Consider the following 19,204-nt stretch of genomic DNA (forward strand, 5'->3'; position numbering starts at 1 on the left):
TTAATGTGGGCAATGACTCGACTTGTGATCTGTTTCTCTGTGTGGCAGCTCAGCTGGTGAGGGTGGCGTCTGTGGGATGCAGGAAAGGGAGGCTGGGAAGAGGCTGGGTCCCATACCTGAAACAATATTCACGATGTGGTAAGGAATGCCCAGGGACTGGTAGAATTCCTCCGCGGTGGTAATCATCTCTTCAAACATCTCCCACGACTTGTTGTCGTGTGGTGATGAGTACACAAACTGTTCAATCTGCAGAGAGGGACCCAAGGAGATGGTAACAGTGGTATAGGGTGAATAAAGGACTGAAGAGGGAGACATCCTTGCTTGAAGATCCGTTTCCACACCACTGGGAGGCAGACGAGGCTGGGCCCCCAGCAACTGGGACTGGACCACAAAAGCAAATGCTTATGGCGCGAACTTCCCATATGTGTGCCAGCCCTGTTCTGAGTGCTTTATATATATTGACTGGGATCATCCTCACAACAGGCCACAATAGGCCTGGTGAGGCAGGCACCGTTACTGTTATCCTCTTCGTACAAAGGCAGAAATGGAGCACTGGGTGCTTATGTATTTTGCCCAATGTTACACAGCTGGTGAGTGGCAAAGCCGCAGCCTGGCTTCAGGGTGGGTACTCCCTGCCACGCCAGCACGCACTTCCCCAGAAACACAGAGGTAAACAATGAGAGGAAAAGCTGGAGCCAGGATGGGCCTCAGCAACACAGATCCCATCTCTCGTCTAACGCTTCTGGAGAGAGAGAAAGGTCCACTCCTTACCCTGACCCATCTACTCACCTTCTCAAACTGATGGACTCGGAAGATGCCACGGGTGTCACGGCCGTGGGAGCCCACCTCCTGACGGAAGCAGGTAGACAGGCCAGCATACTTGATGGGCAGGTCCTCTGGCTGGAGCAACTCATCCCGGTGCAGGGCAGCGATGGGCTGCTCCGAGGTGGCAATCAGGTACTTCTCATCATAGGAGTTGTCATCAGACTTTTCACTGCCTTTGCCAATCACCTGTGGAAGGAAGGAGCCATACCAGTTAAGAGGAAGAGGGGAGGACCTTGGCTAGAATAAGAAACCACAAGAAAGATATCAGTGATAGTGCAGGAAAAACTTCCTTTAATCCCTGCCTGGGAGTGGGGAGAGAATACTAAAAAGATAAAGGAAAGGGTCAGTCCACCTTGGGGTCCCAGACAGAGATCAAAGAAATCTAAATTAAGAGGAAAGAATATTTTCCACTTATCTTTTTTTTTCTTTTGAGACAGAGTCTCACTCTGTTGCCCAGACTGGAGTGCAGTGGCACAATCTCGGCTCACTGCAACCTCCACCTCCCAGGTTCAAGTGATTCTCCTGCCTCAGCCTCCTGAGTAGCTGGGATTACAGGCACGTGCCACCATGCTTGGCTAATTTTTGTACTGTTAGTAGAGACAAGGTTTCACCATGTTGGCCAAGCTGATCTGGAACTCCTGACCTCAGGTGATCCACCTGCCTCAGCCCCCCAGAGTGCTGGGATTACAGGCGTGAGCCACTGTGCCCGGCTATTTTCAACTTATATAATAAAGAAAACTCATCCATGATGAATAATGGTCAGTGCTGGCAGGTATGCAATATACCTGTGCTGGTAACCACATAAATTAATCCTTGTGAGGCGTTTACTAAACACCGATGTGGAGCAAAAAGGGACACCAGTCTCTGCTTTCTTGGTGCTTATAGGTTAGTGGTTATGATCCTTAAAGAATGTACTTTGCTGTTCAGCTCAAGAAAATAATGCCAAAAAAAAAAAAAGTTCAGACAGGACAAAGTTCACTGTAACATTATTTATGTAATATTATACAATCATAAAAATGAAGACCATGCAGTAACACAGAAAAATACTTTTGATATAATGCTACATAAAAAGGCCGCCGGGCACGGTGGCTCATACTTGTAATCCCGCACTTTGGCAGGCCTAGGCAGGCAGATCACCTGAAGTCAGGAGTTCAAGACCAGCCTGGCCAACTTGGTGAAACCCCATCTCTACTAAAAATACAAAAATTAGCCAGGTGTGGCTGGGCGCGATGGCTCACGCCTGTAATCCCAGCACTCTGGAGGCCAAGGCGGGTGGTTCACCTGAGGTCAGGAGCTGGAGACCAACCTGGCCAACATGGCGAAACCCCGTCTCTACTAAAAATACAAAAAAAAAAAAAAAAAAAAAAAATTAGCCAGGCATGGTGGTGGATGCCTGTAGTCTCAGCTACTTAGGAGGGTGAGGCAGGATAATCGCTTGAACTTGGTGGGTGGAGGCTGCAGTGAGCCGAGATTATGCCACTTCACTCTAGCCTGGGTGAAAGAGTGAGACACCGTCTCAAAAAAAAAAAAAAAAAAAAGTCAGCCAGATATGGTGGCGACGCCTGTAATCCCAGCTATTCGGGAGGCTGAGGCACAAGAATCACTTGAATCCAGGAGGCAAAGGTTGCAGTGAGCCAAGATCGTGCCACTGCACTCCAGCCTGGGCAACAGAGTGAGACTTTGTCTCAAAAAATAAATACATAAATAAAAATAGAAATAAAAAATAATGCTAAGTAAAAAGGCAATTTATGTACATGGCAATAATAAGTATGTGAAAACAACATATATATGAAAAAAATCCCAAAGTGAATATTTTAAGATGACAATTGTTATATTAGGTCAATGGAAAAGCAGGTAATTCCCTCTGCCATTTCTAAATTTTCTATTATGTAGCAGTATTTTAATTAAAAAAAAAAAAGGAAGAAAGTTCCTCTGGGTCAGTGTTTAGAGCCTAGAAAACTACCTCGCTACCTGGCAGTAGGAATGTAGCCACTGTGGGGCCATTCACATACAACATAGGAAAGCTCAAGGGCTGTGCAGCCTAATATGGTATAGCCAGCCACATATGACTATTTCAATTAAATCGGGTGGGCGTCGTGGCTCACACCTATAATCCCAACACTTTGGAAGGCTGAGGCGGGTGGATTGCTTGAGCCCAGGAGTTTGAAATCAGTTTGGGCAACATAGTGAGACCCTGTCTCTATAGAGGAAATTAATTTAAAAATAAAAAATAAAAACAAATTAAATTAAATTAAAATGTAGTTCCTCGGTTGCATCAGCCACATTTTCAGTGCTCGAGTCACACGTGGCTCATGGCTGCCATGCTGCATCATGCACACCCAGAACATTTCCATCAGTGCAGAGAGTTCTATTGGGCAGCGCTATATTCATTCTCCAGAACTGAGGTTTTTATCAGACAAGAAGTACCAGCCAAAATTCTTCACTATTGAAACCTGTGATGCTTCCTGCCTGTGGGTCCAAGAAGCGTCTGGATAAGAGATGGAGAACGCAGGACTCAGGGAGCACCGGCTACCTAACAATTTCCATAATACTCCACATAGGTTTCTCCCTAGTGTTACCTGCAGTGGGTATTTCTAATGTTCTTTAATGATTATCTAATATTACGGGTTGAAATTAGAAAAAGAAAGAAAAGGTAAAACAGGTTTTAGCCAGTAAAGGAACACATTCCACCCTTTGTTAAAAGAAAGCAGAGGTCAAGGTTATACTAATGCTCAGGGTTTAGGGAGAACACTTTGCTTCCCAGTGCGCCTTGAATGAAAACTTAACTTTTACCTCATCAGCAGAAACAATGGAAAGATTGTTCTAATTACTGAACTATCTTCCTATATGAATTAGATGAGTCCAACAGCAGTTGTCTAACTCTACCTCCACTGTCTGGAGAGGAAATAAGCCAGTAGGAACGAAGTCCCTATTTCTGACAGAAGAGTTGAAAGGGAGGAGCAAACGAATAGTAGACACTGCTGCATTGGACAGCTGTTAGCAGAGACGCTCTAGAAATCTTGAGTGCCGAACACAGAGTGGGGTGCTGTTATTGGTGTTAGAGCCAGTTGATCAGAATGACCTTCTGAACCTTGACTTGAATTGTCTGGCTCTCCCTGACACGGTCCATGGTTGAGAAGGAGCCACAAACTGGAAGCCACCTCCATCCCAAGGCAAGTATGTCTCACCCTGTGGAAGCTTCCAGTCTGGGGTTAGGAGTGGGAGGAGACGGGAAGCGGGCTAGGAGATCAGTGCCACTTCTGTAATTTCCTTTTGTCCAAGCACCCAGGAATGGGCTTCTTTTCTAAGCTCATGGTGTTGAAGTGTACTTGATTTAGATTCATCATACAGATTACCCAGGGAAAGGTAAAAGAGGCTCTGCAGCTGCACTGTCTAATATGGTAGTCATTAGCTATGTGTTTAAGTTAAAATTAATTAAAATATAAAATGTGCTTCCTCCGTTGTACCACCCACACTTTAAGTGCTCAAGAGTCACAGATATAGAACGTTTCCATCATCGCAGAAAGTCCTATTGGACAGCACCACTCTGCATCACTGAAGTTAAGCTACATAACTTAAGAAGTCATTCTGCCACCTGACCCAGGCTACTCACCTTATAAAGTTCTTCATCAAACTGGCTGAGCTGTGCCACCTCCTGCATGACCTCCTTCCTCATGAAAAAGGGGGTATAAATGGGAGTGTAGACCCGACTTCCCAAGGTGCGAAGGGCATACTGGATGAGAGCCTGTTCCAGGAACACCAGGACCCCCTAGAGGAGCAGAGACACAGAACTGTGTGACTGGGTCATGTCACTGTCATGCTCAGCTAGCACTGACACCCAAAGGCACCTGGGCTGACAGAACAGGACTACCCAGGGGCACACAGGAGGCCAAAAAAAGACCACATATCACAGCAACTGACCTTCTGAACCTTGAGATTCATTCTGAACACTGAAGCCCAGCGAACTATCCAGACACACAGTTAAGAGAATTCTCTTGATGTTCTCAAAGCACTCTGGGCCTACACAAACCACAGTGCTTCTGACAGTGGATTTTGATTCTTTGTTACTTGTCTGACTATCCAATTATACTGAGCTACTTAAAGGCAGAGACTGTTCTGATTCAGTCAGCAAAACATACATTCATTATGGAGGACCACTTAGTGGCTTTTGTTCTATGGAATCCTGATAAGCCCTCTCTTGCTTTAGAAAGAGAATTGCATCTAATTGCCAAAACATTTGCAGAAAGGCGAGTACAACTGGTAGATTTGGGGGCCTCTTTAAGTAGGTTATGTTTCTCTGCAAAAAAAAAAAAAAAAAAAAAAAAATTTGTTTCTTCTTTTTTTTTTTTTTTTTTTTTTTTTTTTTTTTTTTTTTTGAGACGGAGTCTCGCTGTGTCTCCCAGGCTGGAGTGCAATGGCGCGATCTCGGCTCACTGCAAGCTCCGCCTCCCGGGTTCACGCCATTCTCCCGCCTCAGCCTCCCAGTAGCTGGGACTACAGGCGCCCGCCACCACGCCCGGCTAATTTTTTGTATTTTTAGTAGAGACGCGGTTTCACCGTGTTAGCCAGGATGGTCTTGATCTCCTGACCTCGTGATCCGCCCGTCTCGGCCTCCCAAAGTGCTGGGATTACAGGCTTGAGCCACCGCGCCCGGCCTGTTTCTTCTTTATAATCCTATCCTCACTGGTTCCCAGCTCTTACCTTCAAGAAATACCCTTGACTTCCAGCCACCATGGCCCCCTTTTCGCCTTCAAAGCCATCTACCATCACCACCAGGTCCACATGAGAGTACTTCTTCCTGACCGTACAATCACCCCAAATCCTCTCTACTTTGTTGTCCGCATCCTAAGGAAACAGAGCAAGAAAGAAAGATACATGACATGTGATTTTATTTTTTTATTCTTAAATTATTATTATTATTATTATTTTTTTAGATGGAGGCTCGCTCTGTCACCCAGACTGGAGTGCAGTGGCCGGATCTCAGCTCACTTCAAGCTCCGCCTCCCGGGTTTACGCCATTCTCCTGCCTCAGCCTCCGGAGTAGCTGGGACTACAGGCACCAGCCACCACGCCCAGCTAGTTTTTTGTATTTTTTAGTAGAGACGGGGTTTCACCGTGTTAGCCAGAATGGTCTCGATCTCCTGACCTCGTGATCCGCCCGTCTCGGCCTCCCAAAGTGCTGGGATTACAGGCTTGAGCCACCGCGCCCGGCTAAATTAAATTATTATTACTATTTTTTTTTTGAGACAGGGTCTTACTACTCTGTCATCCAGGCTGGAGTGCAGTGGCACAATCTTGGCTCACTGCAACCTCAACCTTCCAGGCTCCAGTGATCCTCCCACCTCAGCCTTAGCTGGGACTACAGACAGGTGTGCGACACCATGCTCGGCTAATTTTTGTATTTTTTGCAGAGATGGGGTTGTGTCATGTTGCCCAGTCTGGTCTTGAACTCCTGGGCTCAAGTGATCCCCCTGCCTAGGCCTCCCAAAGTGCTGGGATTACAGACGTGAGCCACCGCGCCAAGGTTGATATATGATTTCTTAATTCTACAACCTCCATCTTTCCAAACTTTATTCCATGAACAACTTTGCTTTGTGACGTCATTGCTTAACTTAAACACTACTGTGTCTCATAACTAGAGAAGGCATGTTGCTACTCAATGGAGAAGTCATAACTTACAAAGTTTGAGAAGTAATTCTAGCCATGAAACTGGGAATGATGATTTTCCAAGAGGTCTACAGTATTGCCTCTTTTTTTTTGTTGTTGTTGTTTTTTTGTTTTTTACCCTTTTAAATGACCTCTCAAATCCTGCACAAGGACAACTCTTCCCAGACAATCAACATTGCCTGGAGTGCGGAGGAAAATGTAGATTTTTTTTTTTCCAGGCTCTCATTGGTCCCAGGGCCACATGAGGGCGGACTCGGGGCCCTGACCTCCTGAGTCTGCTCATGGTCTGTGCTCTGCAGCCTCCTGCACACCCCAGCCTGCAGTGAGTTTAATGTTCACCAGGGAATGAATGAAAGAGGCACAGATGGGCCCTGCTCCGGCTGGGGTGTCAGGGAACAAAGGCTGGGCTCCGAGCAGCTTTGTGCAGGAAAAGCTCCCGCTCAGCAGGAAACCAGGAAACCTTTATCATGCAGATTTCCCTTCGACCTGCAGCTTCTCAGCGGGGTGTGGGTGAGGGGGTTAGGTTGATTTAGCAGATCCCTCCTACAAGACGCCTGCTACCATGGGCAACTGCAGTGGAGGACAGCAGCCCTATTTAGAAGAGATTTCTGTGCCAGGATCTCCTCCTACCTGCTGTCTCTGCTACTTCCCAATCAGACAAGGATCTGACTCCTGCAATTCTCAATTGGTGGACAGAGGGAATATACAAAGAGCCTGCTTCTGACAGAGAGTGCCAGTGTTCCACAGATCTCCTCCCATCCCCGCCCCTGCAGAGACAGCAGCCACCTAAGGCCGCCTCCTACTGCAGCACAGCCACCTGCCTCATCTCGTTACTGATGGGCACAGAAGGGTGCAGAAGGTTCCCAATCTCTCGAAGGTTCTCAAGTCGCTCTGCTTCCAGCTTTATCCGCTCCGCTTCACACTTCAGGATGGCTTTGTCAATGAGGAGTCGGACTTGATTTGTGAGATTTTCAGGTTCTGTAGATGAACAGGCCAGGCCCATAAGCAGGACAGCGAGGCAAGGACAGCACAGGAATAAGATTTGGTTGCCCTAACCCTGTTGTGCTCTAAAGAGAGCCCTTGCGATAGCATTTTAAAAACTGGAAACAAAGACTTTTAAGAACTGAGATTGATTTCACACACGGATATACACAGTCTTGCTCTACAAATCCATCGGCATTTTTCCTTGGTGGTGCTTGAGGCAGAGATGGATAGTTCTGGCCATTCCCATTGTTCCCATACATCGCAGAAATGTTAGTACTGCCGCTCTTATGAGAACTTTCCCTTAATCTGCAGTTTCTGATTTTCTTGAGTGAACCAATTTAGCACTCTATTGATATGCTGCATTTAACTGTTCTCCAGGAAGATTATAAATTTATTAGGAGTAAGAGATTTGTCTGAAGCATATTTTTGGATTCTGTATTGCAGCTGTTTCAAACTGTGCTCTTACTTCTTTGAGGCGAGTGGTTTAGCAGTAGGGCCAGGCAGGCTCAGGCCCCCAATCCGAGCCCTTCAAGCACAGCAACTTTGCTTTTTTGGTTTATGTTCTTGCTATATGTTAAGGGTTTCAAGAAAGGGTTCAGTGACTAAAAAACTCAAAAATTACTCCTCTTGCCCAGCGCACTAAATACTTACTGTATTACAGTAAGTTGAAGTTTCTTGCCTTTGTGTAACAAAGGGTAGAAAATGGAGCTATATAAACCAAACACAGTTCCTTTCCTTTTTCTGTTCTTCCTACCCTTGATTCTCCCACTCCATCTGTCTCCATCTCCGCTGTCTAATAAATACTCAAATATAGAATATAACAAGAATGGGTGGGGACATTTCCCAGCAGCAGAAATGAAAGGATGTCACAATGTTGTGCACAGCAGCGTGTGAGCACTTGCTGTCTAGGAATAAAATTAAGACAAAACAGCAGAGATCCTAACTTAGAAAAGGACTCTAACTTACAGCTAAAGCGTCTGCAGTAAGGTCATCGAAATTCAACACGTTCTCTGGGACAGACTCATCATCTTCCACTGGCTCTTTTTTCTGCAGGAAGGAAAAAAACCAACACAAATCAATAAAAGAAAATCTCTGGCATTGTTTTATAAAGTAAACACCAAATTAACGTATTATATAAACGAATCGCAGAACTTCCTACATAAATTTTTCTAAAAGATACAACATGTAGGAAAAAAATTAGTACACTGGAAGCCAGAAGTCAAAGTGTCAAGCCCCTATGCTGCCACTTAATAGCGTTTTGGTCCTAAAATCAATTAATCTGTCTGGGTCAGAGAATTAACATCTTGAAGAATACGAGAAGAATGTCACTCCCTGTGCGTAGGTCTTCATAGGAATCAGAAGAGAATTGATTTTAAATGCTCATGAGCTACAAGCCCGGGAGAGGCAGCGCAGTGCTCAGAAGCAAGCCCTGGGGCAGACACACCTGTGTGTGGATTCTTTTTTTTTTTTTTGGAGGGAGTCTCACTCTGTCGCCCAGGCTGGAGTGCAGTTTGCGTGCTCTCGGCTCACTGCAACTTCCACCTCCCGGTTTCAAGTGATTCTCCTGCCTCAGCCTCCCAAGTAGCTGGGATTACAGTAGTGCGCCACCACATCTGGATAATTTTTTTTTTTTTTTTTTTGTATTTTTAATAGAGACAGGGTTTTATTATGTTGAACAGGGTGATCTCAAACTCCTGGTCTCAAGTGATCCCCCACCTTGACCTCCCAAAGTACAGGGATTACAGGCATGAGCCACTGCACCCACCCCAAGTGTAGATTCTTATCTACCTGCTAACAACAATCCCAGCATTGAGGCTAAGGGGGAAAGATGGATGGAGCGATGAAATATCAGACAGCCAAGGAAAACAAACAAACAAAAAGTCACAGGATCTGGAACTAAGTTTAGAACAATCAATGCAATTTACACAATGGCAGGGGTATAACCAGGGCTGGATTTTGTTCTCTCTAGTTTCTCTTCTCGTCCTTCTGTATGATAATTCTGTTAAATCATCACTTGTAATCCTTGCACAAAACCAGGTGAATTTAAGAAGATCCCTTAAAGAGTTAAATTCTTCTTAAATTAAAAAGAGTTGGCAGGGCCCTGTGGCTCATGCCTGTAATCCCAGCATTTTGGGAGGCTGAGGCAGGTGGATCATGAGGTCAGGAGTTCAAGGCCTGCCTGGCCAAGATGGTGAAACCCCTTCTCTACTAAAAATACAAAATTAGGCAGGCATGGTAGCAGACACCTGTAATCCCAACTACTCGGGAGGCTGAGGCAGAAGAATCACTTGAACTTGGGGGGCGGAGGTTGCAGTGAGCCAAGATCATGCCACTGCACTCCAGCCTGGGTGACAGAGTGAGACTCCGTCTCCAAAAAAAAAAAAAGAGTTGGCCGGGCACAGTGGCTCACGCCTGTAATCCCAGCACTTTGGGAGGCCGAGGCAGGCGGATCACAAGGTCAGGAGATAGAGACCATCTGGCTAACATGGTGAAATCCCATCTCTACCAAAAACACACACGAAAAAATTAGCCGGGCATTGTGGCAGGTGCCTGTAGTCCCAGCTACTCGACAGGAGAATAGAGTGAACCTGGGAGGCGGAGGTTGCAGTGAGTCGAGATCGCACCACTGCACTCCAGCCTTGGCCACAGATCGAGACTCCGTCTCAAAAAAAAAAGAGTTAAAGAAAGTTAGTCAAAGGCCATTATAATAAGATATATGAGACTTCAACAAAACTTGCATAAGAATATTTAGCATCTGCTTTGTAAGTATAAATAAAACAAAGTATAACCAGGTATAGTGGCTTGCAACTGTAATCCCAGCTACATGGTAGGTTGAGGTGGGAGGATCACTTTAGCCCAAGAGTTCAAGACCGGCCGGGCGCGGTGGCTCACGCCTGTAATCCCAGCACTTTCGGAGGCCGAGGCGGGCGGATCACAAGGTCAGGAGATCGAGACCACGGTGAAACCCCGTCTCTACTAAAAATACAAAAAATTAGCCGGGCGCGGTTGTGGGTGCCTGCAGTCCCAGCTACTCGGGAGGCTGAGGCAGGAGAATGGCGTGAACCCGGGAGGCGGAGCTTGCAGTGAGCCGAGATCGCGCCACTGCACTCCAGCCTGGGCGACAGAGCGAGACTCCGTCTCAAAAAAAAAAAAAAAAAAAGAGTTCAAGACCAGCCTGGGCAGCAGAGTGAGACCTCATATCTAAATATATAAATATATATATTTTAAATTAGCCAGGCATAGTGGAGTACACCTGTACTCTCAGCTACTTGGGAGGATGAGGCGGGGGGATTGCATGAGCCCAGGAATTAGAGGCTGTGGTGAGCTATGCTTGTGCCACTGTACTGCAGCCTGGGTGACTTTAAAAAATTAGCCAGGCACAATGACATGTGTCTATAGTCCTAGTTACTTAAGAGGCTGAGGTGGGAGGACCGCTTGAGCCAAGGAGTTGGAGGTTGTAGTGATCTATGATCATGCCACCGCACTCTAGCCTGGGCAACAGAGCAAGACACTGTCTCAAAAAAAGAAGAAAGAAAGAACAAAAGGACTAAATCTCCTAAATGTAAAGCATAGAAATCCTTTAGGTTCATTACACATTCTCATACGATCAAAATTCTAACTATAACTCCACTCACACCCTTCAGTGACTCAGAGCAAAATCATCTTAAAAAGCTAGAAAAATCTGGCCAGGTGCAGTGGCAACATAGGGAGACTCCATCTCTATGAAAAAAAAAAAAATTAGCCGAGTGTGGTGGCATGCTACTAGGGAGGCTGAGGCAGGAGGACTGCTTGGGCCCAGGAGGTTGAGGCTGCAGTGAGCCATGATTGTGCCACTGTACTCCAGCCTGGGCAACAAAACAAGACTTTGTGTCAAAAACAAGAAAAAAAGTTGGAAAAATCTGAAACTATCAGAATGAGTCTTGATAAGAATAAACAGACTATAGAGGTAGGGAAAAAATGGACTAAATCTCAAGATTTTTGCAATGGCATCATAGGCAGGGTGATATGTTAGCAAGATAGTTGCCAGGCTCCCTTGCTATTTGATAGTCCCCCAGAGCAGCAAATTCAAGTTCAGAGCTCAAGGTTTGACTCTGCAACTAAGTTAGAGTATGATTTTAAGCAAGCTCTTTAATTTCCTAAGCCGATTCCTATACCCATGAAATAGGGCTGACAAATGTACTATCTGCACTCCAACTTTGCAGTAAGGATGAAAACTAAAATGAGATGTCTGTGAAAGTATCTGAATGTTTTCGAGTGCTCTACAAATTAAAGCACTATCATTACCATTTCAGTGGCAGCGGGAGTGAACACTGCCTGCATGGGTAGCAACAAAATCAGATCTAAGAATGTTATTGTAAATGACAACACTCACAATCCCATCTTCTTGCTACAAAAAACACCCAGCTGGCACTGACTGTACATAGGTCCCAAAGAACACCCAGGGAGGAGTCGATGCATGTGAGACTAAAAAATTAGCCGGGCGACCCAGTAAGTATGGGGTCTGTAGCATGCAAATGACTAACAGTCCCACAAAAAAAAAAAAAAAAAAAAAAAAGAAAGAAATGGGGTCTGTAGCATGCAAATGACTAAGTCCCACAGAAAGAAACTGGATGATTATCAATACCACTTTCCACAGCTAAAAGTGTTACACGCTGAAAGTTTAACAAAATATTGTCAAAGTGGCCGGGCGCGGTGGCTCAAGCCTATAATCCCAGCACTTTGGCGAACACTGTGAAACCCCGTCTCTACTAAAAAATACAAAAAACTAGCCGGGCGGGGCGGGCGCCTCCCACGGGAGGTCAGGAGATCGAGACCATCCTTGCAGGCTGACATGGTGACAAGCAAGACCCGTCTCAAAAAAAAAAAAAAAAAAAAAAAAAAAAAAAAGAGAATTAACGTAAGTATGGGGTCTGCAAATGACTAAGTCCCACAGAAAGAAACTACAAAAAACAGCTAAAAGTGTTACCGGGCGAAATATTGTGTGGCGGGCGCGGTGTCAAGTCCCAGCTACTGGGGAGGCTGAGGTCAGGAGAGAATGGTGAAACCCCGTCTCTACTGAAATACCCGGGAGGCGGAGCTTGCAGGGGGAGCTGAGAGGAGAATCCGGCCAGCTGCACTCCGGCCACTGCACTCCAGCCTGGGCGGCAGAGCGAGACTCCGTCTCAAAAAAAAAAAAAAAAAAAAAAAAAAATTGTCAAAGAGAAAGATGCCGACTGTCATGAAGTCAAGTGTAAGGTGCTAGAATCCCAAGGTCATCTTTTTATGCTCTTTACTGGTGTGGTTCCAAAGTTCTATAATGTTTTTTTTGTTGTTGTTTAGTTTTGAGGTTTACAACTTAAAAGTTATCTAGATTGAAAGTGCATTTAATTAATTCTTTTTTTTTTTTTTTTTTTTTTTTGAGACAGGGTTTCACTGGAAACCCAGGCTGGAGTTCAGTAGCGCAATCTTGGCTCACTGCAACTTTTACCTCTTGGCTTCAAGTGATCTCCCACCTCAGCCTCCTGAGTAGCTGGAACTACAGGCGCCGGCCGCCAAGCCTGGCTAATTGTTTTATTTTATTTTTGTAGAGACGGGGTTTCACCATGTTGTGCAGACTGGTCTTAAACTCCTGAGATCAAGCAATTTGCCCACCTCGGCCTCCCAAAGTGCTAGGACTACAGGCGTGAGCTACTGTACCCAGCTATAATATGTAATGTAATATGATTAAGGGGCTAAACAGGTATTTTTGAAGAAGGGTTAAAAACATGAACTATTCTGGATACTAAAGCAAAAGCTGAGCTGAAACGTGATATTTTTCAGGCATAGGAAGAATTTTTTTTGGATGAAGGCCAGTAACATTACTTGCCATTCATTGTAACTCACAATTGCTGAACAACTACATGTTCTTGACACTATGCCAAATTTTCTACATTTGAAAGAAATTTAGTTCTATCCATAACTATTGCTTGGTGTTTAATTTTTTTAAAAAGTTCTAACAATTCCATTCTATAGGTTTTAGCATTGTCATTTTATAGATGAGAAAACTGAGGCTCAGACGTTAACTTGCCTAAAAGTCACATAACGTAGCAAGATTTGAACTCTGAATCTGCACTGTTTTCATTCTGGAGCACAACTACACTGAGACGACAAATCTGAAATCTGCCATTAAAAAAGATGACTGATGGAATTTATATTTCTAATGTAAGAACAGAATAGACAACAAACGGCTAGACAACAAAGAATCTTACCTGAACACGGAAGATGGACTTGTGGTAAAGTATATGAAAGTGCCTCCAAGTTCCCTGCCTCCCTATCTTTTCAAAATAATATGTTCCCCTTTGGTAAGAAATTGAACATCTTGTAGACTTAAACACTGAGTTAGAACTTCTGTGAACATTAGCTAAGAGCAAGATCAAATATCTCCGCTCAAGCTCTCACGGCTGTTTGTTCCTCAGTTCTCTTACCTTCATTTTCTCTCCGATCGTCTTGCTGCATAGGTTCTTCAGCTTGTTCAAGTTGTCTGCCCGAAATCTACCTAGGAATAAAGAATCCAAGAATATACCAAACAAATGCCCATAATTAAGATACTCCCTTCTCCTGATCTTGACTTCTTAGTACTGATCTCAGGTTAAGGCCTAAATGCCAGCAGAGCTGAAGGATCTGCCTCATGAAGTTATAAACTCTTAGAGCTTTATTTATTTATTTATTTATTAATATTTTTTGGAGACGGCGTCTCGCTCTTGTTGCCCAAGCTGGAGTGTAGTGGTGCAATCTTGGCTTACTGCAACTTCCGCCTCCCAAGTTCAAGCGATTCTCCTGCCACAACCTCCCGAGTAGCTGGGATTATATATAGGTGCCCGCCACCACGCCCAGCTAATTTTTGTATTTTTAGAAGAGACGGGGCTTTCCCACGTTGGCCAGGCTGGTCTCGAACTCCTGACCTTGGCCTCCCAAAGTGCTGGGATTACAGGCGTGAGCCACTGTGCCCGGCCTAATCTTAGAGCTTTAGAGCCCCAAATGTAGTTGGCATACAATGGTGACTACAATGGTGTCCCCAGCATTTGGTGATAAGGAAAAGATCGTTCTGAGGTTAAAATTTAACAGTATCATAACATGTATGACACCACTATAGAGTGACACATCTGGAAAACTTGGAAGACACTCAAGTAACTAACCTGCCCAATTATCTTAAAACTCATTTAAGGAAACTAGGTGCTATGCACAGGACTCTATAAAGAGTGCAGTCATGATTGCCACCTCTCCTTGCTAGAAATGGCTAATGTTACCCTTTTACTTTGATACAATGCTCCTCTGGCAGCCTTGAAAGTAATTTAGTCTCTTATAATTTGGTTTCCTTTGGGGGAAGACAGTGCACTAACTAATCAACATTATTGGCCCAAATTAATATATTGGTATCATGGATCATCAGTCTAACTCTGATTGGTAAAATTTGGACCTCTTGGGGGGCCGGGTGCGGTGGCTCAAGCCTGTAATCCCAGCACTTTGGGAGGCTGAGACGGGTGGATCACGAGGTCAGGAGATCGAGACCATCCTGGCTAACACGGTGAAACCCCATCTCTACTAAAAAATACAAAAAACTAGCTGGGCGAGGTGGCGGGCGCTGGTAGTCCCAGCTACTCAGGAGCCTGAGGCAGGAGAATGGCGTGAACCTGGAAGGCGGAGCTTGCAGTGAGCTGAGATCCGGCCACTGCACTCCAGCCCGGACGACAGAGCGAGACTCCATCTCATAAAAAAAAAAAAAAAAAAAAAAAAATTTGGACCTCTTTAATCTGAACATTAGGGGCAATATGATAAAATTCAAGCACAAGCTTTCTTGTTGCTGTTGAGACAGGGTCTCACTCTGTCACCCAGGCTAGAGTACAGTGGCACAACCTCAGCTTACTGCAACCTCTGCCTCCTGGACTCAAGTGATCCTCCCACCTCAGCCTCCCAGGCAGCTAGGACTACAGGTGTGCGCCACCACACCTAGCTAATTTTTTAAATTTTTATTTTTTGCAGAGATGGAGTTTTGCTGTGTTGCCCAGGCTGGTCACAAATTCTTGGGCTCAAGCGATCCACCCATTTTGGCCTCCCAAAGTGCTAGAATTACAGGTGTGAGCCATGGCATCCAGCCAAACTCAACCTTTTAAGAGGCAAAATTGATGACTAGAAATGAGATAACACCTACAGAACCCATTCTTTAGGGTTTTACCAAGGAGCTTTCCTCTTTGATATCTCTTTAACAAAACTTGATGCAAAATGATATCACTATTTTCTCATTCACTTATTCACATTGATAAAAGTATAGAGATGGATAATAGATTAGTGGTTGCTAGGGGTGAAATGGAGGGCAAAGGGAGTGGACTACAAAGAGGCAGCAAGAAGGATCTTTGTGGTGATGAAACAGTTCTGTATCTTGAGCATGGCAGTGGTTACGCAAATTTACACATGGTAAGATTGCACACAACTACACACGCACGTGTATAAAACTGGCAAAATCTGAATAAGGTTTGTGGATTGTAGCAATGTCAATTTCTTGGTTTTAATATTTTACTAGAGTTATATAAGATGTTATCATTGGGGAAAACAGGACCTTTCTACTATTTTTCCAACTTCCTGTAAATCTATAATCATTCTGAGATTCCTTCCTATTTGCAAGGCACTGGGGTAGGTATTGGGAGCATAGAAGAAAATAAGGCCAGGTGTGGTGACTCATGCCTGTAATTCCAGCACTTTGGGAGGCTGAAGTGGGTGGGTCACTTGAGCCCAGGAATTCGAGACCACAGCCTAGGCAATGTGGCAAAACCCTGTCTCTACAAAAAAAAAAAAAAAAAAAAAAAAATACAAAAATTAGCTGAGCATGGTGGCGTGTGCCTGTGGTCCCAGCTGCTTGGGAGGCTGAAGTGAGAGGATCACTTGATCCCAGGAGGCAGAGGCTGCAGTGAGCCGAGATCGTTCCACTGCACTCCAGCCTGGGTGACAGAACAAGACTCTATCACAAAAGAGAAAAAGAAAAGAAACAAAAAGAAAATAAAACAAAACCGAATATTGTAACAGTGCTGAATGTTTCAATCAATGAATATAGTATATCCCTTCATTACTTTTAATTTCTCTCAGCAATGTTTTATAGTTTTCAGTGTATGAGTCTTAAATGTTATTTATTAGGTGTATCTCTATGTACGTGGTGCTTCTAAACTGTTACTTGTGTATAGAAGTACCTTTGATTCTGTGTATTGTATCCAGTGATTTTGTTAGTTATTTAATTTTAATAGTTCAGATTCTGCATACACAATCAAGTGATCTGCAAATAATGACAGTTTCTTCCATTCCAATCTTTTATTTCTATTTCTTGCCTTATTCATACTGCCTGGGACCTTTGGCATGATGTTGATTAGAAGAGGTGATAACAGACATACTTGTCTTGTTCCTAACCTCAAGGGGAAAGCATTCAACATTTCATCATTAAGAAAAATGTGGCCGGATGCAGTGGCTCACACTTGTAATACCAGCACTTCGGGAGGCCAAGGCGGGCAGATCACGAGATCATGAGATCGAGACCATCCTGGCCAACATGGTGAAAACCCCATTTCTACTAAAAATACAAAAATTAGCTGGGCATGGTGGCACATACCTGTAGTGCCAGCTACTCAGGAGGCTGAGGCAGGAGAATCGCTTGAACCTAGGAGGCAGAGGTTGCAGTAAGCTGAGGTCGCACCACTGCATTCCAGCCTAGCAACAGAATGAGACTCTGTCTCAAGAAAAAGAAGAGAAGAGAAGAGACAAGACAAGACAAGGGTTTTTCTGTAAGTATCTACTATCAGATTAAGGAAGCTCCCTTCTATTCTCAGTTTATTGCATTTTTATCATGAGCAATTGACTCTCCACATTAAAAAAAATTTTTGATCTATCTCACATAAAACACCAAAATTAATATTAAATAAATCTTATACCTAAACGTAAAAAGTAAATAAATAAAATGTCTACCAAAAAAAAAAAAAACCAAAAAACTGGAGAATCTCTTCTGGAGGTTAAGATATAACATGATTTTCAAAACAGAATACAAATTCTGTGATTTATCTATTGTGTTTTGGAAAAATTAGGAACTTCTATTCATCACAAGACTGAAAGAATGAAAAGGCAAGCCACAGAATGGGAGAGGAGATCTGTGGTATCTGTATCTCACAGGTATTCTTCTATCCACTCTATATGAATAATTCCTACAAACCACTAAGAAAAGGACAAATAAAAATTGGTCAAAAGGCTTGAACAGGTACTTCTCAAAATAGGCCATCCAATGCCATCAACTTATGAAAAAGCGCTCAATATCTTTAGTCACCAAAAAAATGCAAATTAAAATAACACTGAGATACCACGATTTATCTACCAGAATGGCTAAATTAAAAGGACTGCCAATGTCAAGTATTGGCAAGAATGCCAAGCAACTGGAACTCTTAGATATTGCTAGTGGGAATATCAATCATTACAACCACTTTGGAAAACTACTTGGTATTATCTACTAAATCTAAACATGTGCCCACCCTACGATCCAGCAATTCTACTCCTTGGTACATACCCAACAGAAATGAGTGTTTATGTCTACCAAAAGACACACATAAGAATGTACACATGTTCTTTTTTTTTTTTTTTTTTTTGAGACGGAGTCTCGATCTGTCGCCTGGGCTGGAGTGCAGTGGCGCGATCTCGGCTCACTGCAAGCTCCGCCTCCCGGGCCGACGCCATTCTCCTGCCTCAGCCTCCCGAGTAGCTGGGACCACAGGCGCCCGCCTCCACGCCCGGCTAATTTTTTGTATTTTTAGTAGAGACGGGGTTTCACCGTTTTAGCCAGGATGGTCTCGATCTCCTGACCTTGTGATCCACCCGCCTCAGCCTCCCAAAGTGCTGGGATTACAGACGTGAGCCACTGAGCCCGGCCAGAATGTACACATGTTCTTATCACAAAATGTAAGTATTTGAGGTGATGGATATGTTAATTAGCTTGCGTTTATTATTCCACATTGTGTTCATAAATCATAACATTACATTGTACCCTATAAATATACACAACTATAATTTGTTAGTTGACAAACCTTTTTTTAAAAAGAGTCTCTAGAAGCTTATTCATAATGCCCTCAACCGGTAACAACCCAGTTTATCTAAACGTCATGAAGTAAATAAGCCAGTAGAATTGATTGGCATATTTACATAATGGAGTATTATATAGCAATGAAAAGAACCAACTACTGCTACATGTTAATAACATGGATGAATCTTACAGACATAATCTTGAAAGAAAGAAGCCATGCTGGTCCCGGTGGCTCATGCCTGTAATCCCAGCACTTCAGGAGGCCGAGGCGGGTGGATGACAAGGTTAGGAGATCAAGACCATCCTGGCTAACATGGTGAAACCCACCTCTACTAAAATACAAAAAAAATTAGCCAGGTGTGGTGGTGGGTGCCTGTAGTCCCAGCTACTCGGGAGGCTGAGGCAGGAGAATGGTGTGAGCCCAGAAGGTGGAGGTTGCAGTGAGCCAAGATCGTACCACTGCACTCCAGCCCAGGCGACTGAGCAAGACTCTCTCAAAAAAAAAAAAAAGAAGCCATATACAAAAGTATATACTACACAAGTCCATTTACATGAAGTTCAAAATCAGGCAAAGGAATTTATGGTGATAGAGGTAAGAATACTATTTTTTTTTGGAGGAGGGGCTGACTGGGAGGTGGCGTAAGGCAATCTGCTGGTGTGCTGTAA

The 19,204-nt window shown here is 44.1% G+C and overlaps 1 protein-coding gene across 1 annotated transcript in view; it reads right to left on the reverse strand.

The window, feature by feature from the left end:
• LOC126930276 (serine--tRNA ligase, cytoplasmic-like) overlaps window positions 1-19,204 on the reverse strand; it is a 33,858-nt gene that overhangs the window by 13,244 nt on the left and 1,410 nt on the right. Inside the window, 8 exon segments of the mRNA XM_050747134.1 lie at window positions 117-246; window positions 790-1,011; window positions 4,439-4,594; window positions 5,527-5,670; window positions 7,310-7,446; window positions 7,449-7,470; window positions 8,443-8,523; window positions 13,920-13,986. Of these exon segments, the coding sequence (XP_050603091.1) occupies window positions 117-246; window positions 790-1,011; window positions 4,439-4,594; window positions 5,527-5,670; window positions 7,310-7,446; window positions 7,449-7,470; window positions 8,443-8,523; window positions 13,920-13,986 (959 nt within the window).

This window comes from Macaca thibetana, chromosome 1 (assembly GCF_024542745.1).
Source record: "Macaca thibetana thibetana isolate TM-01 chromosome 1, ASM2454274v1, whole genome shotgun sequence".
NCBI lineage: Eukaryota > Metazoa > Chordata > Mammalia > Primates > Cercopithecidae > Macaca > Macaca thibetana.